Consider the following 19336-nt stretch of genomic DNA (forward strand, 5'->3'; position numbering starts at 1 on the left):
CATTCTAGCCAAAACTTATGTAATATTGCTGTCTTTCAGACGTTGCAGTGTTAAAGAAGCAAAATAATGTACAAGGAACGGAAAAAGAACAAACTCTGCAAGATAGGAAGCTTTTGGACTCAATTGATCGAAAGTAAGAAATTTGAAAAAGAGCAAAGAAAAGTGTGTCAGCACTTTATTGTGTTGGCCACACTTTCTGGGAGAGAAATTGTGGAGGCCAAATCCAAGAAAATGTGGACGCACTAGAAAGTGCAGGGCAAACTTTTAGATGGTGAAAATTTGACTAGTATGGAGAAATGTAGAAGACAAGAAGGAGAAAAGTGTCTGCACACTTTTAAGTGCACTTCGCACTTCTTGGCAAAATATTTGAGAAGAAATTGGAACAAAAGGTGTTGGCACACTTGAAAGTGTGACCACACAAATTCACGGAAGAAAAATTCTGAAAAGTGTGATCCACATTTCATTTGGCGGGAACACTTGGCACCTAAAAAGGGAATTTTGGTCACGATTTTTAGACAACAGTAAATAGTCTTTAGGTCATTTTCTTATGGAGCTATTTGATCTTTTGAAGAAGAAGAGCAATCATAGCTACTTTTGCAAGGTTTAAAGGATTTCACCGTAGAGTATCAATTGATCTCCCAATTTATGTGACACACTTTCCTTTTTGTTTGTCCCAAAAAGAATGTTACCTTTCTATTATCAGATACACCTTAACTTTAAAATTCCCCTTTTACTCTTACAAAGTATTTATAGCCACACTTACCATTGGAAGGTTCTTTACTACCCCACGAAGAGAAAATGAAAAGGAGAAAAGAAGAGCCACTAGAGCAACTTCTTAAAACTCAGGCATCCTTCAAAGGATTTGAAGGTGAGAAAAGTTACAAAGGAAATGGACAATGGCGAGGCCGTGGAGGTTGTGGGGGCCGTGGAAGAGGAAGAAGTTATACTAATAAATTCAACAATAAAGATAAGAGTCACCAGTCATTCAGAGGTCGTGGCCGTGTCAACGAGGAGGAAGAGGACGTGGAGCCTATCAAGGTACAAATGAAATGAGGTATGACAAATCTAAAATTGAGTGTTATAACTGTCATAAAATTGGACATTACTCTTGGGAATGTCGTAGTAATGTTGAAGAGACAGTTAATCTTGTTGACAACAACAAAGACGAAGATGAGTCAACGTTGTTATTAGCACTCAAAGAAGATACAGATGATTGTAGTTCATGGTATCTTGACAATGGAGCAAGTAATCATATGTGTGGCCACAATGATAAGTTTGTGGAGATAAAGAAGACGGTGAAAGGTAATGTGTCTTTTGGAGATACCTCAAAGATCCAAATTGAAGGGATAGGTATGATTCTGATATCCTGTAAAGATGGTGGCCATAAATTGATTAACAATGTTTATTATGTGCCAAGATTGAAAAGTAAAATTTTGAGTTTGGGTCAACTTCTTGAAAAAGGATATCATATTCATATGAAAAATATGCATCTTTGGCTTAGAGATTCAAGTAACAACTTAATTGCTAAAGTGCATATGGCAAAGAATAGGTTGTTCCCTTTGAATCTTAAAACCATCAATGCAAAGTGTCTGAAGGCTAATATGCAAGATGACTCATGGTGTTGGCATATGCGATTTGGGCACTTGAACTTTGAAGCACTCAAATCAATGGGAGACAAGAACATGGTTGATGGGATTCCATCAATCAACCATCTAAATCAGTTGTGTGAAGCTTGTCTTCTTGGAAAACATGCAAGGAGGAGTTTTCCAAAGGAGACTATATCAAGAACAAGTAAGCCACTCCAACTTGTACACACCGATGTGTGTGGTTCAATCGATCCACCTTCTTTTGGTAAAAGAAAATACTTCTTGCTCTTTATTGATGATTTCAGTAGAAAGACTTGGGTATACTTCTTGAAGCAAAAATCTGAAGTTTTTGTTGCCAATTTTAAAGCACTTGTAGAAAAAGAAATTGGCAATGAAATAAAAGCATTAAGGTCTAATAGAGGAGGCGAATTCACTTCAAAAGAATTTAATGACTTTTGTCAATCTCATGGAATTCGTCGCCCTCTAACGGTACCTTACTCTCCCCAACAAATTGGAGTTGCAGAAAGAAAGAATAGAACAATTCTTAATATGGCTAGATGTATGCTGAAAGCTAAACATCTACCAAAAGAATTTTGGGCCGAGGCTATTTCTTGTGCAGCTTATTTGAGCAACAGGTCTCCAACAAAAAATGTACGAGATCAAACGCCTCAAGAAGCATGGAGTGGAAGAAAGCCAAGTGTCAAGCACTTGAGAATCTTTGGGAGCATAGCCTATGTTCATGTTCCACATCAAGGGAGAGCTAAACTTGACGATCGGAGTGTCAAGTATGTGTTTATTGGCTATGACGCGAGTTCAAAAGGCTACAAATTGTACAATCCAAGCAATAACAAGGTGGTGGTGAGTCGTGATGTTGAATTTGATGAAGAAGCATCATGGAATCGGGAGACTCCGAAATAAAGAACATATGATTTTCTTCCATACTTTGGAGATGAAGAAGAACATGAGACCATGGCACCTGCACAGGATGCAACCCCGCCTCCTTCACCAATAAATCTTGCATCTCCATCTTCTCAAGAGGGTTCAAGTGAAAGGCCACATAGGATGAGGAGTATCCAAGAACTCTATGATGACACCAGAAAAAAGTACTAATTTTGATTTTTTGTGACGTCTCTTTGCTGATAGTGAACCAATGAATTTTGATGAAGCTGTTACTAACAAAAGGTGGAGACAAGCCATGGAGGAAGAGATCGAGTCAATAGAGAAGAACAACACTTGGGAGTTAACAACTCTTCCCAAGGACCATCGAGCAATTGGAGTCAAATGGGTATACAAGATGAAGAAAAATGTCCATGGAGAGGTAGAGAGATACAAGGCAAGACTTGTGGCTAAAGGCTACAAACAAAGGCATGGCATCGACTACGAGGAAGTTTATGCACCTATAGCCCGCATGGAGACAATCCGTCTATTGATCTCTTTAGTGGCGCAAATGAAGTGGAAAATCCATCAACTAGATGTCAAATCGGCATTATTGAATGGATATCTTGAAGAAGTTTATGTTGAGCAACCATTGGGTTTTGTGGTTAAAAATCATGAAGATAAGGTGTTGAGGTTGAAGAAAGCCTTATATGGGTTGAAGCAAGCTCCACAAGTTTGGAATAGTCGTATTGACAAATACTTTCAAGATAATGGGTTTACTCGTTGTCTCCATGAATATGCTACATTAAAGTTCATACTAATGGAGATATTCTACTTGTTTGTCTTTATGTTGATGATCTCATTCTAACGGGCAACAACCCAGGTTTATTTGAAGCTTTCAAGAAAGCTATGTCCCTTGAGTTTGAGATGACGGACATAGGGCTCATGTCATATTACTTGGGCCTAGAAGTGAAGCAATTGGAGGAAGGCATCTTCATGTCTCAAGAAAGCTATACAAAGGAGATTTTGAAGAAGTTCAACATGTTTGATTGCAACCCTATGAACACCCCAATGGAAAGTGGAACAAAATTGTCAAAGTTTGAAGATGGAGAAAAAGTGGATTCCACTTTGTTCAAAAGTCTCGTAGGAAGTCTAAGGTACTTGACACTCTTTGCGTTTGGAGTAGTAAGTCGCTTCATGGAAGCTCCCACCTCCACTGACTTGAAGGTCGCTAGAAGAATTTTACGTTACCTAAAAGGTACGATCGACCTTGGACTATTTTATTCTTCTTCTAATGATTTTAATCTTGTGGGATATTGTGATAGTGATTATGCGGGAGATGTTGATGATAGAAAAAGCACATCGAGTTTTGTGTTTTTCTTGGGTGATTGTGTTATTTCTTGGAGTTCAAAGAAACAATCAATTGTTACTCTCTCGACTTGTGAAGCTGAATACGTGGCAGCAACATCATGTACGTGTCATGCTATTTGGTTGAGGAGATTGTTGAAGGAACTCAATTTGCCGCAAATTGAAGCCACAATTATTTGTGTTGATAACAAATCTGCGCAAGCACTTGCCAAGATTCCAGTGTATCATGATCGAAGCAAGCACATAGACACAAGGTATCACTTTATCCGAGAATGCATTGCCAAGAAAAAGGTAGAGCTCAAGTATGTGAAATCTCATGATCAAGTTGCGAATATCTTTACAAAGCCTCTCAAGTTTGAAGATTTTCAGAGATTGAGATCAAGCCTTGGAATAAAGAAGAAAAATCAAAATTAAGGGCGAGATTTGTGGGAATAAAACAATTAATTTGGCAGCCATATTTGTTGAAATTACTTACCACAAATGTGAAAATTGGCAAGCCACAAATGTGAAAGTTGGTAGCAACATTTGTGGAAGTTTGGTAAAGTTTTGGTAGTCAAAGTTTGGTAGAATTTTGGTAGAGTTTGGCAGCCAAACTTTGTGAAAATTGGCTACCACATTTATGTCAAAGTTGTTTACCTACAAGTTTGAATTGTTAGTTTCCATTGATGTCATTAGTGACATCAAATGGACAGAATTTTTCTTATAAATAGAGCACTTATGCTCATTTGTAAGGACACGCCAAAATAGAGAAGCAATAGAGAGTAGAGAGAGTAATCCACAAACTATTTCTTAGTTTGTGAGAAATAGTGTGGAAGTAATATAATTGTGAGTTGTAAGAAATAAAAGAGTGTTGAGTAGTAGCCGTTTGACACTACCAAGTTTTTCATCAATATTATTGTATTACTTATTTGGGTATCATATTTACCCCTTTTAAATATTTGGTGTCGTTGTTACTCTCTCCCTATTGTTATTTAGTTTGGACATTATCCTGGGTGTGATTATCATTTTGTCCAACAGATATTTGTGTGTCACCAAAGTTACAATTCATACAAAACAGCAAATTAAATAGGAAAACATGTATCTCCACCTCTCAATGATTACAAATTAGTCATTTAGTATAAAATCAACATACGCTCTTTAAACTCCTAAAAACAAAGGTTCCTTAACATTGTTTGTAGCTTATGAAAAATCTAGATTGTGCATAATTTAAACCTTCATTTCGTAATCTTTAACCCTACTTTTGGTTCAAGTGTAACTTTCAGTTTCCCATTTTCTTTAGAAGATGCTCAGGGAAGCTCTTTACACGGCATTGAAACTGTAACTCTGTACACTTCCTAATTTCACGGTTTCACTTCTATGAAAAAAGAAATTATGCATACCTCATAGTTTTCATCTTTTATATATTCTGCTTTGACAAAATCTTTGGGACAATGCATAGCTAAATCTTCTGATATGAAACCAGTTCCATCAGTATGTATACGAGGTTCGCCATCTTCATCTTTAATAATACAACCATTTTCATCCTACAATTAATTAAAATAACAGGATAAACAAATTTGTTAGACATATTTACCAGAAAATCACTACAGGAAGTCCAAATATATGAAACAGAAAGTCACTACCCGACAAAGTATATCTTCAATTCTTTCAATGGTGACAGAAGCAAGATTCACTTGAAGCTTAATCGTCTTTGATAGAATTAATGAAAGCCTGCATGTATGCATAATATTACTATCTGCCAAGCTCAATAAATATTAAATATGATTATCAAGGAGACCAACCTGGCTGCATATTTTGCCATATTAGAAACCATATGCACATGCATGAATTGACACCTTGCTTGACTGATTTTTTTGGTAGAAAATACATAGGATCCTCCATCATTACAAGTTTCAATGGACTCAAACCTAACAAAGTAGCACTTCAAAGAAGCTGTTTTTGTCTTCATCATAGCTGGACTTTTCTTCTTCTCTTTATCATCTTTATACACTGCACAAGAACCATATTGTCAGAAAAGAATTAAAATCCAACCAAAGGTTGTGATTATCAGGTGTAACAGCAATTATGATAATAATAACATTGACAATACCAACAAGAATAATAATGAAAGTGTGGCATGATGGGGACTATTGAAAGTCAGGAGAAGCATTAAAACTTGAACTGAAGTAATATTATTTTTTAAAATGAATCAAGAGAACCATTAAAATATTCTGAGGAATATATTTAATGATTATGCCACAATAATTTGGAATATCAAGAATTACACCATTTTCCCTATTTCATAAACTCAAAGGAGTCCTCTTTTATGCGGCTAAGAAACATTTTAGACCGCAGTTCTTTTTTCATCTTTTCAAGATTAAAAGCTCAAGTGGAAGTCAAGAGAATCATTTGGAATATTGTGTAGAATACTCATTCCAAGAATCAGAAAACTTCCTTATATCATATTCTCGAAATTCCTACATAAGTAATCTTTCTTTTACGTTTTTAACAATGAATTTCAAGTTTACAACAAGCTGCTTTTTTCTCTTCTTACAGAATTGCAACAATTAAATAAGTATCAAGTTTCTAAGTCACTGTATGAAAGTTTGGGAGAGGGTGGTGGATACGAGGATGAGGAGTGGACTGCCCATCACCGAGAACCAATTTGGATTCATGTCGTGCATTCAACTACAAAAGTCATACATCTCATAAGGAGATTGATGGGGCAGTATAGAAAGAGGAAGAGGGACTAACATGTGGTGTTCATTGACCTAGAAAACAACTTGCAATAAAGTACCAAAGGGGATTCTTATGGCGTTGTTTGGAGGCTAAAAGTGTACATGAAGCTTACATTATGGCAATTAAGGATATGTACAATGGAGCGAAGACCCGAGTGAGGACAGTGAAAGGAGATTCAGATCACTTCCCCGTCGTGATGGGGTTGCACAAGGGCTCAGCTCTTAGAACGTTTCTATTTGCCTTAATAATGGACGATCTAACGCGACATATACAACGAGAGGTGCCATAGTGTATGTTGTTTGCAGATGACATAGTTTTGATTGACAAGTCGCGCGATAGTATTAAGAGATATGTTGAAGGTTTGGAAACAGACCCTGAATCTAAAGGGTTCAGGTTGAGGAGGACTAAGACAAAATACTTAAAGTGCAAGTTCACTAACGTAACCCACATGGCAAATGTGGAAGTTAGGATTGACACTTAATTCATCCCCAAGAAGGAAAGTTTCAAGAACATGGGATGAATAATCCAATGGGACGGGGAGATAGATGATGATGTTACACATTGTATTGGAACAGGGTGGATAAAAATGGATGCTTGCATCTAGTGTCTTGTGTGATAAGAATGTGCAACCAAACCTTAAAAGATAAACTTTTATTAGGTGATGGTTAGACCAAATATGTTGTATGGAGAGTGTTAGCCAGTCAAGAACTCACACGTCCAAAAGATGAGAGTAGCAAATAAGGATGTTGAGATGGATGTGTGGGCATACCAAGAGAGTATTAGGAATGAAGCAATTCGGGGCAAGGTAGGAGTGGCTCCCGAGGTAGACAAGATGAGGGAGGCAAGGCTGAGATGGTTTAGGTGTGTGAAGAGAATATGAGCAGATTCCCCAGTTAGGAGGTGTGAGAGGTTGGCTACTATAGGTACAAGGAGAGGCAGAGGTAGGTCAAAGGAGTCTTGGGGAAAGATGATAAGACAAGACATGGCTCACCTGTAGATGACCTAGGAAATAACCATAGATAGGAAGATATGCAGGTCGAGGATCATGGTAGAAGGTTAGTAGATAGTCAAGCATTGTCTAGTTCACTTATCAGTATATGTTGTTTCCTTTGCTTCAGTTATCATATTATTTGGTGTTGCTACTTGTTCTCTTCTTAGTTGTTTTCAACTTGACTTCTTCGTTATTGTATATACTTTACATATTTGATTTGTGACATAATTACTCGAGTCGAGGATCTATCTAAAACAACTTTTTTACCTTCACAAGGTAAGGGTAAGGTTGCGTACACTCCACCCTCTTCAAACCTTAATTGTGGGATTACACAGGTATGTTGTTTGATTATTTGTTTTTTCTCTTTCATTTGTTATTTTTAAAAGAGAACGAACATGAAATTTCAAACAAAACATACCAATAACACGTTGAAGTACAATATACAAAAAAAAAAAAAAAAAAAAGAGAAATTCATAAATCAAGGAAAAGAATACAGTGTTACCAAAAAAACGGTAACGTCTCAAGCCGACAAGAATGCCTTCCTCTACAATTATATTGGCACAACTTGTATCTTCAACAAATTTGACAATCAGTACATTGTCATCTCCCAGGGCTCTCTGTAAGTGAGTCCTTGCTGTGTTCAAGTATGGACCCTTGATAATTCAAAGCCAAATAATTAGAATAATGTCAAACCAAGAACTAGAAAATATAATTCTCAAGAGTACAAAGACACACAAATTAAAAACTATCATATTTTATGCTACACAGAAATCCTAATGCCAAAATTGATGGTCATTGAATGTGCTAAAATCTCTTAAAAACTGAAAGCAAATAAGATAAAGGTCTTTTTTCACAAGTAAAAATAAGAAAACATTCTAACTAGAGAACAATACATAAAGAAACGAAATACTGCTAGAGAAACATTTCTCTTTTTTATTTCTATGCTCAGTATGCAAAAGTTCTTCAATGGCTGGTAATACTCCCTCTAACACTATATTGTAAAAGAGGATTCAGATGTAAGGAGGTAAGGCTTGCAATGTAAATGATCCAGGAAAAGAGTGACCACAGATTAACAATACGAACCTTGAAGGTACAGTGTCCATTCTGCTTAATGTGGCAATAATAGATATGTGTCTTTCTGCAATTCCAGTCTAAGTACTGCAATGATGAAGAAGATCTGTAAAACAAGGTGCTCAGCATCACCTGAGACATATTTAGGCTAAGGATACTCCACAAAATAGATGAAAGAATAAGCAGATACAGTACATATATTTCCGCACTACCTTCACCACAAGTACAACTTATGTGTGTTGTCTCTACCAATTTGCAATTGCGAAACAGAAAAAGAAAAGAGAGAGGAAGACAGAAACCCATTGTTATTAACTGAAGGTGATAAGGTAAATAAAAGAAGTCGAGGGAGTGAACAGTAATAACAGGATTTAAAATAAAGGGCCAGGATCTATTATATAGTTTAATGAGGCTCAATGGTTGAGATGAGTTTGATGGTTATAAATAACAGAATTGGAAGAGGAGAGAGGCATCCAGAAATCCGGTAACAATTTCCTTCTCTCCTTCACTCTTCTCTTCTCTTCTCTTCTCTTCTCTTCTATCTTCGTCCTTATTCTTCTTCTAAATTCTCTTCATCTTTCCTTCTATCTGCAGGTTTGAACTATCAATGGAGAACCAGGTGTTCGTTTCTATGTTTTTCAATTTCATTTAGTTGTAATCGTATTTTCCATTCTTATATATCAGAAAATTGCCCCACAAAACTCTTGTTATTACTATTTTTCTTCCTTTTCCTAACTGTTTCAAGTATTCTAGTCATAACAATTGGTATCAGAGCCTCGAATCTGCGACCTATGTTTTGTCCATGGCAGTAGGAACACGAATGAAAACCATGGATGAAAAGTTACAGCAACATATGATCAATTACTGGATGAGATAGTTGAACAACAAAGGGGTATGTGTGCAACTCAAACTGGCATTCAAGGTACCCTTGAGTTGATTCTGGATAGGTTGACGAATCTGGAAACAAGACCACCGCGAGGTCAAGAGGGTGCTTTTCCGGGAGGTGATGGGCTCTTGCCAGTACCTGGTTTTGATGGTAGGGCTGTTAGACCACAAGTGGTTGTCCCCCCCCTCTAAATGGGAATTGCCATCTTTTGAAGGTCAGGATCCCAAAGTTTGGATTCGAAAGTGTGAGAGGTATTTTCACCTTTATAGAGTGCAATGAAGGTGGAGGGTGCTGCACTATACCTAAATAGTGATGCTGAAACCTGGTACAACTTGTTGGTGTTGAGTAGAGGTGCGGTTAATTGGCCCGAGCTTAAGGAGGAGTTATGTGTGCAGTTTGGGGATGTGTGGATGGAAGATGTAGTAGAAGAATTTAACAAGCTCGAACAAACTGGAAGTGTTGGAGAATTCCTGGTTAAGTTTGAAGATCTGAAGGCTCAAATGATAATTCAAAATCCTGCTCTCAATGAGGCTCACTTCTCGTCCAGTTTCATGGGAGCTCTCAAAAAATTAGGTTCGCAGTCAAGATGCTTAAGCCTACCACCTTGAGTTATGCCATTCAACAGGCTAGGATGCAGGAGAAAGCCATTGAGGCTGCACAAAGGAAAGCTCAAACTGTAGTTCATCATGGTGTGGCCACTGGCTCTTCTGCCAGCCGTGGGGTCCAGAAAGTTGGAGGATTAATCACTTCAAGGCCTATCCCACTACGGAGTCATCCGGAAGTTTATGAACACAGAAAGGCCAATCACCTATGTTTAAGGTGTGGTGAAAAGTATCAAGTAGGTCACCGGTGTAAGATGAAACAACTACATTGCATAGTTGGCACCAAGGAAGAGTTGCCTCACGACCCACAAGATTTGATAGCTATTGACGCAGAGGTACCTACGCACTCAGAGAGCTTAGCACAAACAGTAGAAATTGAGATAGCTGAAGGAGTGGATATCCAAGAAGTTGTGTGTTTGAGTGCATTATCAGGAAATTGTAATGGGGTTAACACTATCCTAGTTAGTGGGGTTGTTAAGAAGAGATCCTTATCAGTGCTTGTTGATTCTGGCAGCACTCACAACTTTATTAATGAAGTGACTGTACAAGAAACTCACTACCAAGCTGTTTACTCCACTCCCATCAGAGTCAATGTAGCTGATGGCAATTACAGGTATTGCAGCACCAGTTGCCCCAGTTTTACTTGGAAGATGGGGGGGTAAGACCTTTAGAGAAGATCTCAAGATCCTCAAGCTAGGGGGTGTGATATTGTACTAGGCAATGATTGGATGAAAAAGTTCAATCCTACTAAATTTGATCTTGAGAAGAGGTGTGTCACCATTGGAAGGAAGGGTAACAAGGTTGTCTTGCATGCTATTCCTGAGAATGGTCAACTCAGCCTAATCAGTGGTAGTACCATGGGTAAACTACTAAAAAAGGGGTAAACGATAATGGCTCACTTATTTTTAATAGAGGCTAGTAGTGGTTGTGAGCAGGAGCCGGTTGACATTGCTATTCTAGAATTGATATCTGGTTATAAGGAGGTGTTTGCAGAGCCCAAATCCTTACCCCCACCAAGAGAATTTGACCACAGGATTCCATCAAACCAAGGACATCACATGTAAGTCTAAGGCCCTATAGATACAATTTTTACCAAAAGGAAGAACTCGAGAAACAAGTCACTGAACTGCTGACAAATGGGATCATTCAGCATAGTCAGTCCCCATTCTCTTCCCCTGCGTTGTTGGTGAAAAAGAAGGATGGTACATGGAGGTTTTGTGTGGATTACAGGGGCCTTAATGAGATAACAATCAAACATAAATATCCTATTCCCATCATAGATGATTTACCTGATGACTTGCAAGGGTCTGTGATTTTTTTCCAAGGTGGATCTGAGAGCTGGTCCCACCAAACTGAAGCTAGAAGATGTTTACAAGACTGCATTTAGAACTCACATGGGGCACTATGAATTCAAGGTTATGCCCTTTGGCCTAACTAATGCGCCAGCTACATTTCAAGCTTTGATGAATCAGGTATTCCAATCCTTGCTTCGGAAGTTTGTTTTGGTTTTTTTTAATGATATATTAGTTTATAGCAAGACTTTTGATGAACATCTGCTACATTTAAAAAAAGTGTTTGATATCCTGAGGGAGCATTCCTTGTTTGCCAAAAGGTTCAAGTGTTCCTTTGGACAATCAAAGATAGAATATCTAGGTCATGTAATTTGTGCTCATGGGGTGTCCACTGATCCTAGCAAAATTCAGGTTATGGTTGACTGGCCAAAGCCTACCACAACCAAGGCCTTGAGGGGGTTTCTTGGCTTAACGGGCTATTATAGGAAATATGTATTGAATTATGGTGGTATATGTAGACCTCTTAGGGGTCGTTTGGTAGAGTGTATTAGCAAAAATAATGCATGCATTAATTATATGTATAAGTAATCCCTTGTTTGGTGCATTTTTTCATGCTATGTATAACTAATGCTTGCATCAAGCATTAGTTATACACTCTATTGTGTATTGAGGAGTGTATTACTAATACCACGGATTTCTAGGTATTAGTAATGCAAAGGATTTAATACATGCATTAATATGGTTAAAGACTCAATACCCTCAAAAGTACTTTTACATCTTTTCCACCATAATTGTGAAGAATACTTTTGTAAATAAATATTTTATACTATGCATACTATTTTTAATACACAAAACCAAACAATGCATAAGAAATAATCTATGCATAACTAATACAAGTATAACTAATACATGCATTACTAATGCTTGCATCACCAATACACTCTATTTGGTATTAATCACTACAAGAAAAGTGTGAATTACATGGAAATTTTCCTGGAGATTAGTATGAAAATTTGCAGGAAAATAAGTTTCCTACGGATTTTCATACTAATGCCCAGAAAAATCCTCATGTAATTCACACTTTTCTTGTAGTAAATTTTATACACTCTACCAAACGACCCCTTAATGAGTTACTCAAAAAGGATTCTTTCAGATAGAATGAGGAGTCTGGCCTAACTTTTGAGACATTGAAGTTAGCTATGATCAACACTCATGTACTAGCCTTACCAAATTACACTAAAGAGTTTGTTGTCGAAATAGATGCTAGTCGGTATGGGATTGGTGCAGTGTTAATGAAAGGAGATAGATCTATTGCTTATTTTAGTAAGGTGTTGGCTCCTAGGCATAGAGGTAGATCTATCTATGAGAAGGAGTATAGGGGCCTTTTAAATGCCATTGATAAATGGAGACACTATCTTCAGTATAAACACTTTATTGTTAGGACAAACCATCATAGCTTAAAGTACCTTTTCGAACAAAAGGTTACCACAGCTATACAACAAAAGGGACTCACAAAGATGTTGGGTTTGGACTATGCAGTACAATACAAAAAAGGGACGGAGAATAGAGTGGCTGATGCATTGTCTAGGCAGTTTGAGAATGGTGATACTCTGGGTTCCAACCAGCCAGTTGAGGGACAATTGTTAGCTCTCAGTGTTGTAGAACCTAAATGGATGTTGGAGATCAGTAGTAGCTATGAAGGGGATGCACAGGCTAAGGCTATGATTGCTGAAGTTACCACTGATCAACTGAGACCCCACCTTTATCAGTACTCATCTGGAGTCTTAAGGAAGAAGGGAAAACTATTCATTGGAGGTACTGGGGAATTCAGCTATCAGCTGATATCCATCTTTCATGACTCCCCAGTTGGTGGACATTCAGGCCAACTTGACACCTTTAGAAAGTGAACCCATGTCTTCTATTGGCCAGGTATGAGACAAATGGTTAATACGTATGTAGCTGCTTGTGAAGTTTGTCAAAGGAACAAAGGGGAACATGTTCATTACCCTGGACTACTGCAACCACTTCCATCCCTGATCAAGCCTGGAGGCACATTAGCATGGATTTCATTAGCGGTCTGCCCAAGTCCAAGGGCAAGGAGACTATTTTGGTAGTGGTGGACAGGAGAACTAAGTTTGCTCACTTTATGACTCTGGCTCATCCTTTAATAGCAATCACTGTGGCTCACAAGTTCCTTAAACATGTGCACACACGACATGGCTTACCTGAGTCTATTGTGACTGACAGGGACAGGTTGTTCCTCAGTAATTTTTGGCAAGCATTATTCAGGTTACTAGGTACTCAGTTGCATTACAGTACTGCATACCATCCTCAGAGTGATGGCCTGATGGCCAGACAGAGAGAGTTAATCAGTGCATTGAGAACTACCTCAGATGCATGACATCCAGCAAGCCAATTCAGTGGAAGCAGTGGTTACCACTAGCAGAGTGGTGGTACAACACCAATTTTAACACTGGACTGCAGTTTACTCCATTTGAGGTTCTCTATGGTTATTGCCCTCCTCACTTGTCACTTGGGCCTACTACAGAGACCACAGTTCCCGCTACTGAAGATGCTATTATGAGGAGACAACAAATGCAACAATTGCTTCAAGACAATCTCATCAAAGCTCAGGAGAGGATGAAACTCTATTCTGATCTTACATAGGACTGAGAGAGTGTTTCAGGAAGGGGATTTGGTGTTTCTGAAGCTGCAGCCCTATAGACAGACGTCCTTGGCTCTACGGAAGAACTTGAAGTTAAGCTCTAAGAATTATGGTCCTTTTAAGGTTTTGCAGAGAATTGGAAATGTTGCTTACAAATTGCCACCTACTTCCAAGATCCATCATGTATTCCATGTGTCCTTACTTAAGAAGACAGTGGGAAATAGAATATTGGTTCAGACTTGTTTACCCTCTACTGGTGATGATGGTCAATTCCTAGTTACTCCAGTTAACATTTTGCAAAGACAAATGGTGCATAATGGAAATGTTGTTGCTGTCAAGATCCTGGTTCAATGGTCCAACCTTCCACCAGAAGATGCAACATGGGAGGATTACGACTATTAAGGCTCAATTTCCTGATTTTAATCCTTGAGGACAAGGATGTTTTCAATGCCAAGGGTATGTTATGAACTGAAGGTGATAGGGTAAATAAAAGAAGTCGAGGGAGTGAACAGTAATAACAGGATTTAAAATAAAGGGCGATTTAATGAGGCTCAATGGCGAGATGAGTTTGATGGTTATAAATAACAGAATTGGCAGAGGAGAGAGGCATCCAGAAATCCGGTAACAATTTCCTTCTCTCCTTCACTCTTCTCTTCTCTTTTTCTATCTTCGTCCTTATTCTTCTTCTAAATTCTCTTCATCTTTCCTTCTATCTGTAGGTTTGAACTATCAATTGAGAACCAGCTGTTCACTTCTATGTTTTTCAATTTCATTTAGTTGTAATCGTATTTTCCATTCTTATAAATCAGAAAATTGTCCCACAAAACTCTTGTTATTACTATTCTGCTTCCTTTTCCTAACTGTTTCAAGTATTCTAGTCATAACACCCATGTTTGAATATTTAAGTATTACTTGTGGGACATGTTTTCTCTAATAAAGCCATGCAGATTTACAATTCCATTAGATGTGCATTTTGGCTCTAACTAGATTGACCTGGAATATAGGTCATTAAACAACACACTCCTCCTTCCATTTATTGACCTACCTTTTAATTTTTTGGTCTGTCCCAAATACTATGACCTACCTGGAGTGTCAAGAAGGGTACTGCAAAAATAACATCAAGGGATTACTAAGATGCATACGCAATTACCAATACCAGAGAATCAAAACACTTAAAAAGACAGAAATATGTTTTCATCATTCTGTTCCTGCACCAAAAGCATAAATTTTGTAAGCATCTATTTTTCACAAATGATATACTCCCTCCATTGCAATTTGTTTGCCTGGTATTGACTTAACACAAAGTTTAAGAAAGTGAAGAAGACATTTGAATATTGTGGTCTTAAAAGGAATATGTAGAATTTACCAAAATGCCCTTCAATCTTATGGTCTTAAAAATGCTATGTGGAAAGTTAAAATTAAATAGTTGTCATAAAAGGAAAGAGGTCTTAAAAATGCTATGTCAAAGCCACACTTTCACACTTCTTTATATGATTATATTACTTATACTCATACAAGTACTGTAGTTTCGTGCCAAAGGATCTTCATGATCCAGACACCCATTGGCATGTAAATGTCAAGGGAAGTGGTGAAGGACCCAAGTAACATACCTTATTCTACACTTCTACAATTAAAAAAAATATGGCCCCACATGTTCCTTGACAAATATGAACAATTAATATCATCTGCATATTAAGGTTGTCAAATTGTTTTGATCCGTCATTTTTCAAAAACAAACTTTTGTATGTACTCTTTATTGTACTCTTCAAAACACAAAAATCGGAGTATGGCTCCCCGCATCCTTCAGCATATGCTAGACAACTTCTATCTTTTAGCTTTCTTTTAATAATCGTGTCAGATTATAGGAAGGCAACCAAATTAGGATAAAATAAGTTGATAACAGAGTAGTTATCAAATATATAAAACCATGAAAAATAAATCCATACCAAAAAGATGCACTTGAGCAATGACATAAAAGAAAAGATTGAAGGTGAGAAACACTTTATGCTTGAGTTAATTAGAAAAATGAATTGCCTTTGAGGGGAGGTGATGTACCTTTGATCTATCCGACTCAGCATAATATGCTTTTCCAAAAGCATTCCAAATTTCTGATTCAAAATCAGTCATGGAAAGATTTTTCTTTCTTACAATATCATCAGCAATTTGAGGGGATACAATATCTTCCAACTTCTTGCTGCCAACAGCAGAGATTCAAGTCACATACAATTAGTAAGCTATTCCAGTAAGGTAGTAGGGGACTAACCATCCAATGTAGCTCAGTACCAAAACCAATTTTCTGAATTCAAGTTCATTGAGAATCATCAACTGTTGGCTGACATTAGGTGAGGTTCTTCTACAATTAGATTCAGGCTCCTCGCGAAATGATAACTGGCGAGCAACTTTCTGAGGGCTTGCACAGGCCAAGAAACCCATCTCAAGCTTTGATTTAGAAGAACTTTCACCTTGTACACGTTTACCTTCTAAGCATAGAAAGTACAAACATATAGTAAGAGGGGGTTTGGTAAGCTTATAAGATGGTCAAACAGACTTGTTAGCTTACTACGCGTTTGGTAAACACCAAGTGTTTATAAGCCAAGTGATTATAAACCAAAATCAACTTAAAGTCATTAGTTGGTCATTCTCAACTTATGATTTTTCACCTTCTAAGTAATTTTCGTTTGACCAAGTATTTTACGATTTCAACCTTGATACCTTTTCTATTTCTCAAGATATCTTTTTCAAAATAAAACTTGTTACTTTCTCTTCCCATTATACACTTTTAAATTTATAATTTTTTTCAAATACTCTAAGAATATTTTAGTCATTCTAACAACAAAACAAGCTATTTTTAGAGTTTTTGGCCAAAATCATCCTTAAACTATACCTCAAACATAAACTACATCTTTAAAGTATCATTCTTAGCAAATGAAATCCTACAGGTATTTAAAAGTGAACAATTTTCATCCTTCTACTTGAATTTATCAGAAAACTAACAGATCCCACAAAAATCAAGTCATCATTTCGTAATTATTATTTTTAGATACGCCAAAAATTCTATTGTGAATTTTTTCAGTAATTGAGTTTAACATTATGCAAAATCTTTTAATTTGATGGTTTTCTTTCATTTATTTTTCATGTAATTTGATATTAAAAATATTATTAGTTGAAATATATTTCTTCTCAATTGAATATGCTAGAAGCGGCGTTTGTTGGAGACTTCCGCTTCTAATAATGTAGAAAAAAACTCAAACACAAGACATAATCAATATTTTGATCACTTCAATATCAGATTAGCCCAAAAAGTTATTGATCTAAATATAGTTTGGTTATGTAAAAGGTAAAGATAATTAACCTCTAGCTTCTTTCCGTTACTAAATGAGAAAAAGAGCAAATCATGTATCTTCACACCTTTCAAACATTTTTTGTTTCCGTAAGCAATAATAGTGCCTAAGATTTTTAATATTTTTTCAGGAACTTCTTATAACAACTAATGAAATTATGTAGGAAAATTTTTGTTGATAGTAGGTGAACTGCTCAATTTTTGCAGAATCCCTTAGTTTTTTTGAGAATATCTAACAGAAGAATGAAAATTGTTTCTTTTAAATACTTGAAGAATGGATGATGTTTTTTTGCCAAAGACTTTCAGCACTTGTACACAAACATTATAAGAAAAAGAATACCTGGAGATGGAAAGAGAAGAGGGGAAGAAGAGCGTTTGAGTGGACTATTGAAGGGGCTAGAGGAGAGACAATCCGGGTAGCGATCAATCAAGTAAACAAGAAAAGCAGAGAGACTCTTCTTGATAGGATGAGACGATATTATTTTGAGCATTTCTAATGACCCTTTTTCGCCAATAGAGCTTAGCCTCCTTCTAATGCCAGTGCCCAGTGGTTTTTGGCCCTGCTCGTTGCAAATTTTCTCGAGCATCGTCTCTACAGAGTATGGTAAAGGTGCATCCAGTATACACGAAGGAACATCAATTTCTTCATCAAATGGGTCACCCATTTTCCTAAACTTGAAAAACAAAAAAAGGTGAGTGATCACACTTTTAAACAAAAGATTACATTTACTTTCCCGCTTTTAAGACATTGGTAAAGGAAGTGGAAAAGAGAGTAAAGTCTTCTACTTTTTCTCTTTATCTTTTGTCTTGTCATGAAGCACAAAACTAGTACTGTAGCAACTACACTCTTGCAAGTTAAATGCCGTACAAGTGAAGTCATACTATTTGACCAAAATACTGTGATGCTAGTTCGTGTCAAAAACATATTTAAATTATCTTTTTATATTTTATATTTAAATTTCACAAAATTTTGTATGTAAAATATTCTCTTTTTTAATTGTAAAAATCTTGTTACATGAAATTCAATATAGATAAAATATTTTATTTTGATAAAAATTAAATAAAATGTTAATATTAGCTAAAAGGTAAAGATAAAGTATTTTTATCCTATATATATATATATATATATATATATATATTATATTATCTTTGATTAATGAGTAATTTTTGAATTAAAAAATTTAATGATATATATATATATATATATATATATGAAATTCAATATAGATAAAATATTTTATTTTGATAAAAATTAAATAAAATGTTAATATTAGCTAAAAGGTAAAGATAAAGTATTTTTATCCTATATATATATATATATTATATTATCTTTGATTAATGAGTAATTTTTGAATTAAAAAATTTAATGATATATATATATATATATATATATATATATATATTGATTCAGTATCAATTAAGTGAAATTATCAATCTTAAATGATATCAATACAATATAAGATACTGATTTAGTATCAGTTAAGCGAAATTATCAATCTTATTGATACCAAGACAATATATGATATTATTTAGTATCAATTAAGCGAAATTAGTTAGGAATATATAATTTAATTATTTAGTGAGGTATGAATGTAAAGGAATATATGTTTGTAAATAAAATTTTAATGGGGTATTTGTTTAGTTTCCCCAAATATGTTATGTAAATATGGACCTCACAATAAACAAAATTTTAAAAGATCTCCTTCTTAATTTATAATAAATTTGACATGACTAATAAATTATTTTATTTGCCATATAAATATGAATCTCACAAATTAAAATTTTATATTTTTAAACCGTTTCGCCCGTATAAATTCGACTTATACCCACGTTGCTTCAATTTTTAATTTCTACCCTATGAGCCACTGCTCGTAAAAGATTTTTTATTTATTTATTGGTCACTTTAGTTAGATACTCCAATCTCCATATTCATATCTGTAGATA

The 19336-nt window shown here is 36.0% G+C and overlaps 1 protein-coding gene across 1 annotated transcript in view; it reads right to left on the bottom strand.

Annotated features, from left to right (window-relative positions):
- The window catches only part of LOC125819273 (probable RNA-dependent RNA polymerase 3), a 37521-nt gene extending 19464 nt beyond the window's left edge, over positions 1 to 18057 (bottom strand). The window contains exons 1-8 of the mRNA XM_049498741.1: positions 17733 to 18057; positions 16316 to 16532; positions 16108 to 16246; positions 8623 to 8697; positions 8042 to 8192; positions 5612 to 5819; positions 5453 to 5540; positions 5210 to 5353 (exon numbers count right to left, since the gene is read on the bottom strand). Of these exons, the coding sequence (XP_049354698.1) occupies positions 5210 to 5353; positions 5453 to 5540; positions 5612 to 5819; positions 8042 to 8192; positions 8623 to 8697; positions 16108 to 16246; positions 16316 to 16532; positions 17733 to 18057 (1347 nt within the window). The remainder of the gene's footprint in view (positions 1 to 5209; positions 5354 to 5452; positions 5541 to 5611; positions 5820 to 8041; positions 8193 to 8622; positions 8698 to 16107; positions 16247 to 16315; positions 16533 to 17732) is intronic.
- Between the last annotated feature and the right edge of the window lie 1279 nt (positions 18058 to 19336).

This window comes from Solanum verrucosum, unplaced genomic scaffold (genome assembly GCF_900185275.1).
Source record: "Solanum verrucosum unplaced genomic scaffold, falcon-dt-bn FXZP01000207.1, whole genome shotgun sequence".
In the NCBI taxonomy this organism is placed as follows: domain Eukaryota; kingdom Viridiplantae; phylum Streptophyta; class Magnoliopsida; order Solanales; family Solanaceae; genus Solanum; species Solanum verrucosum.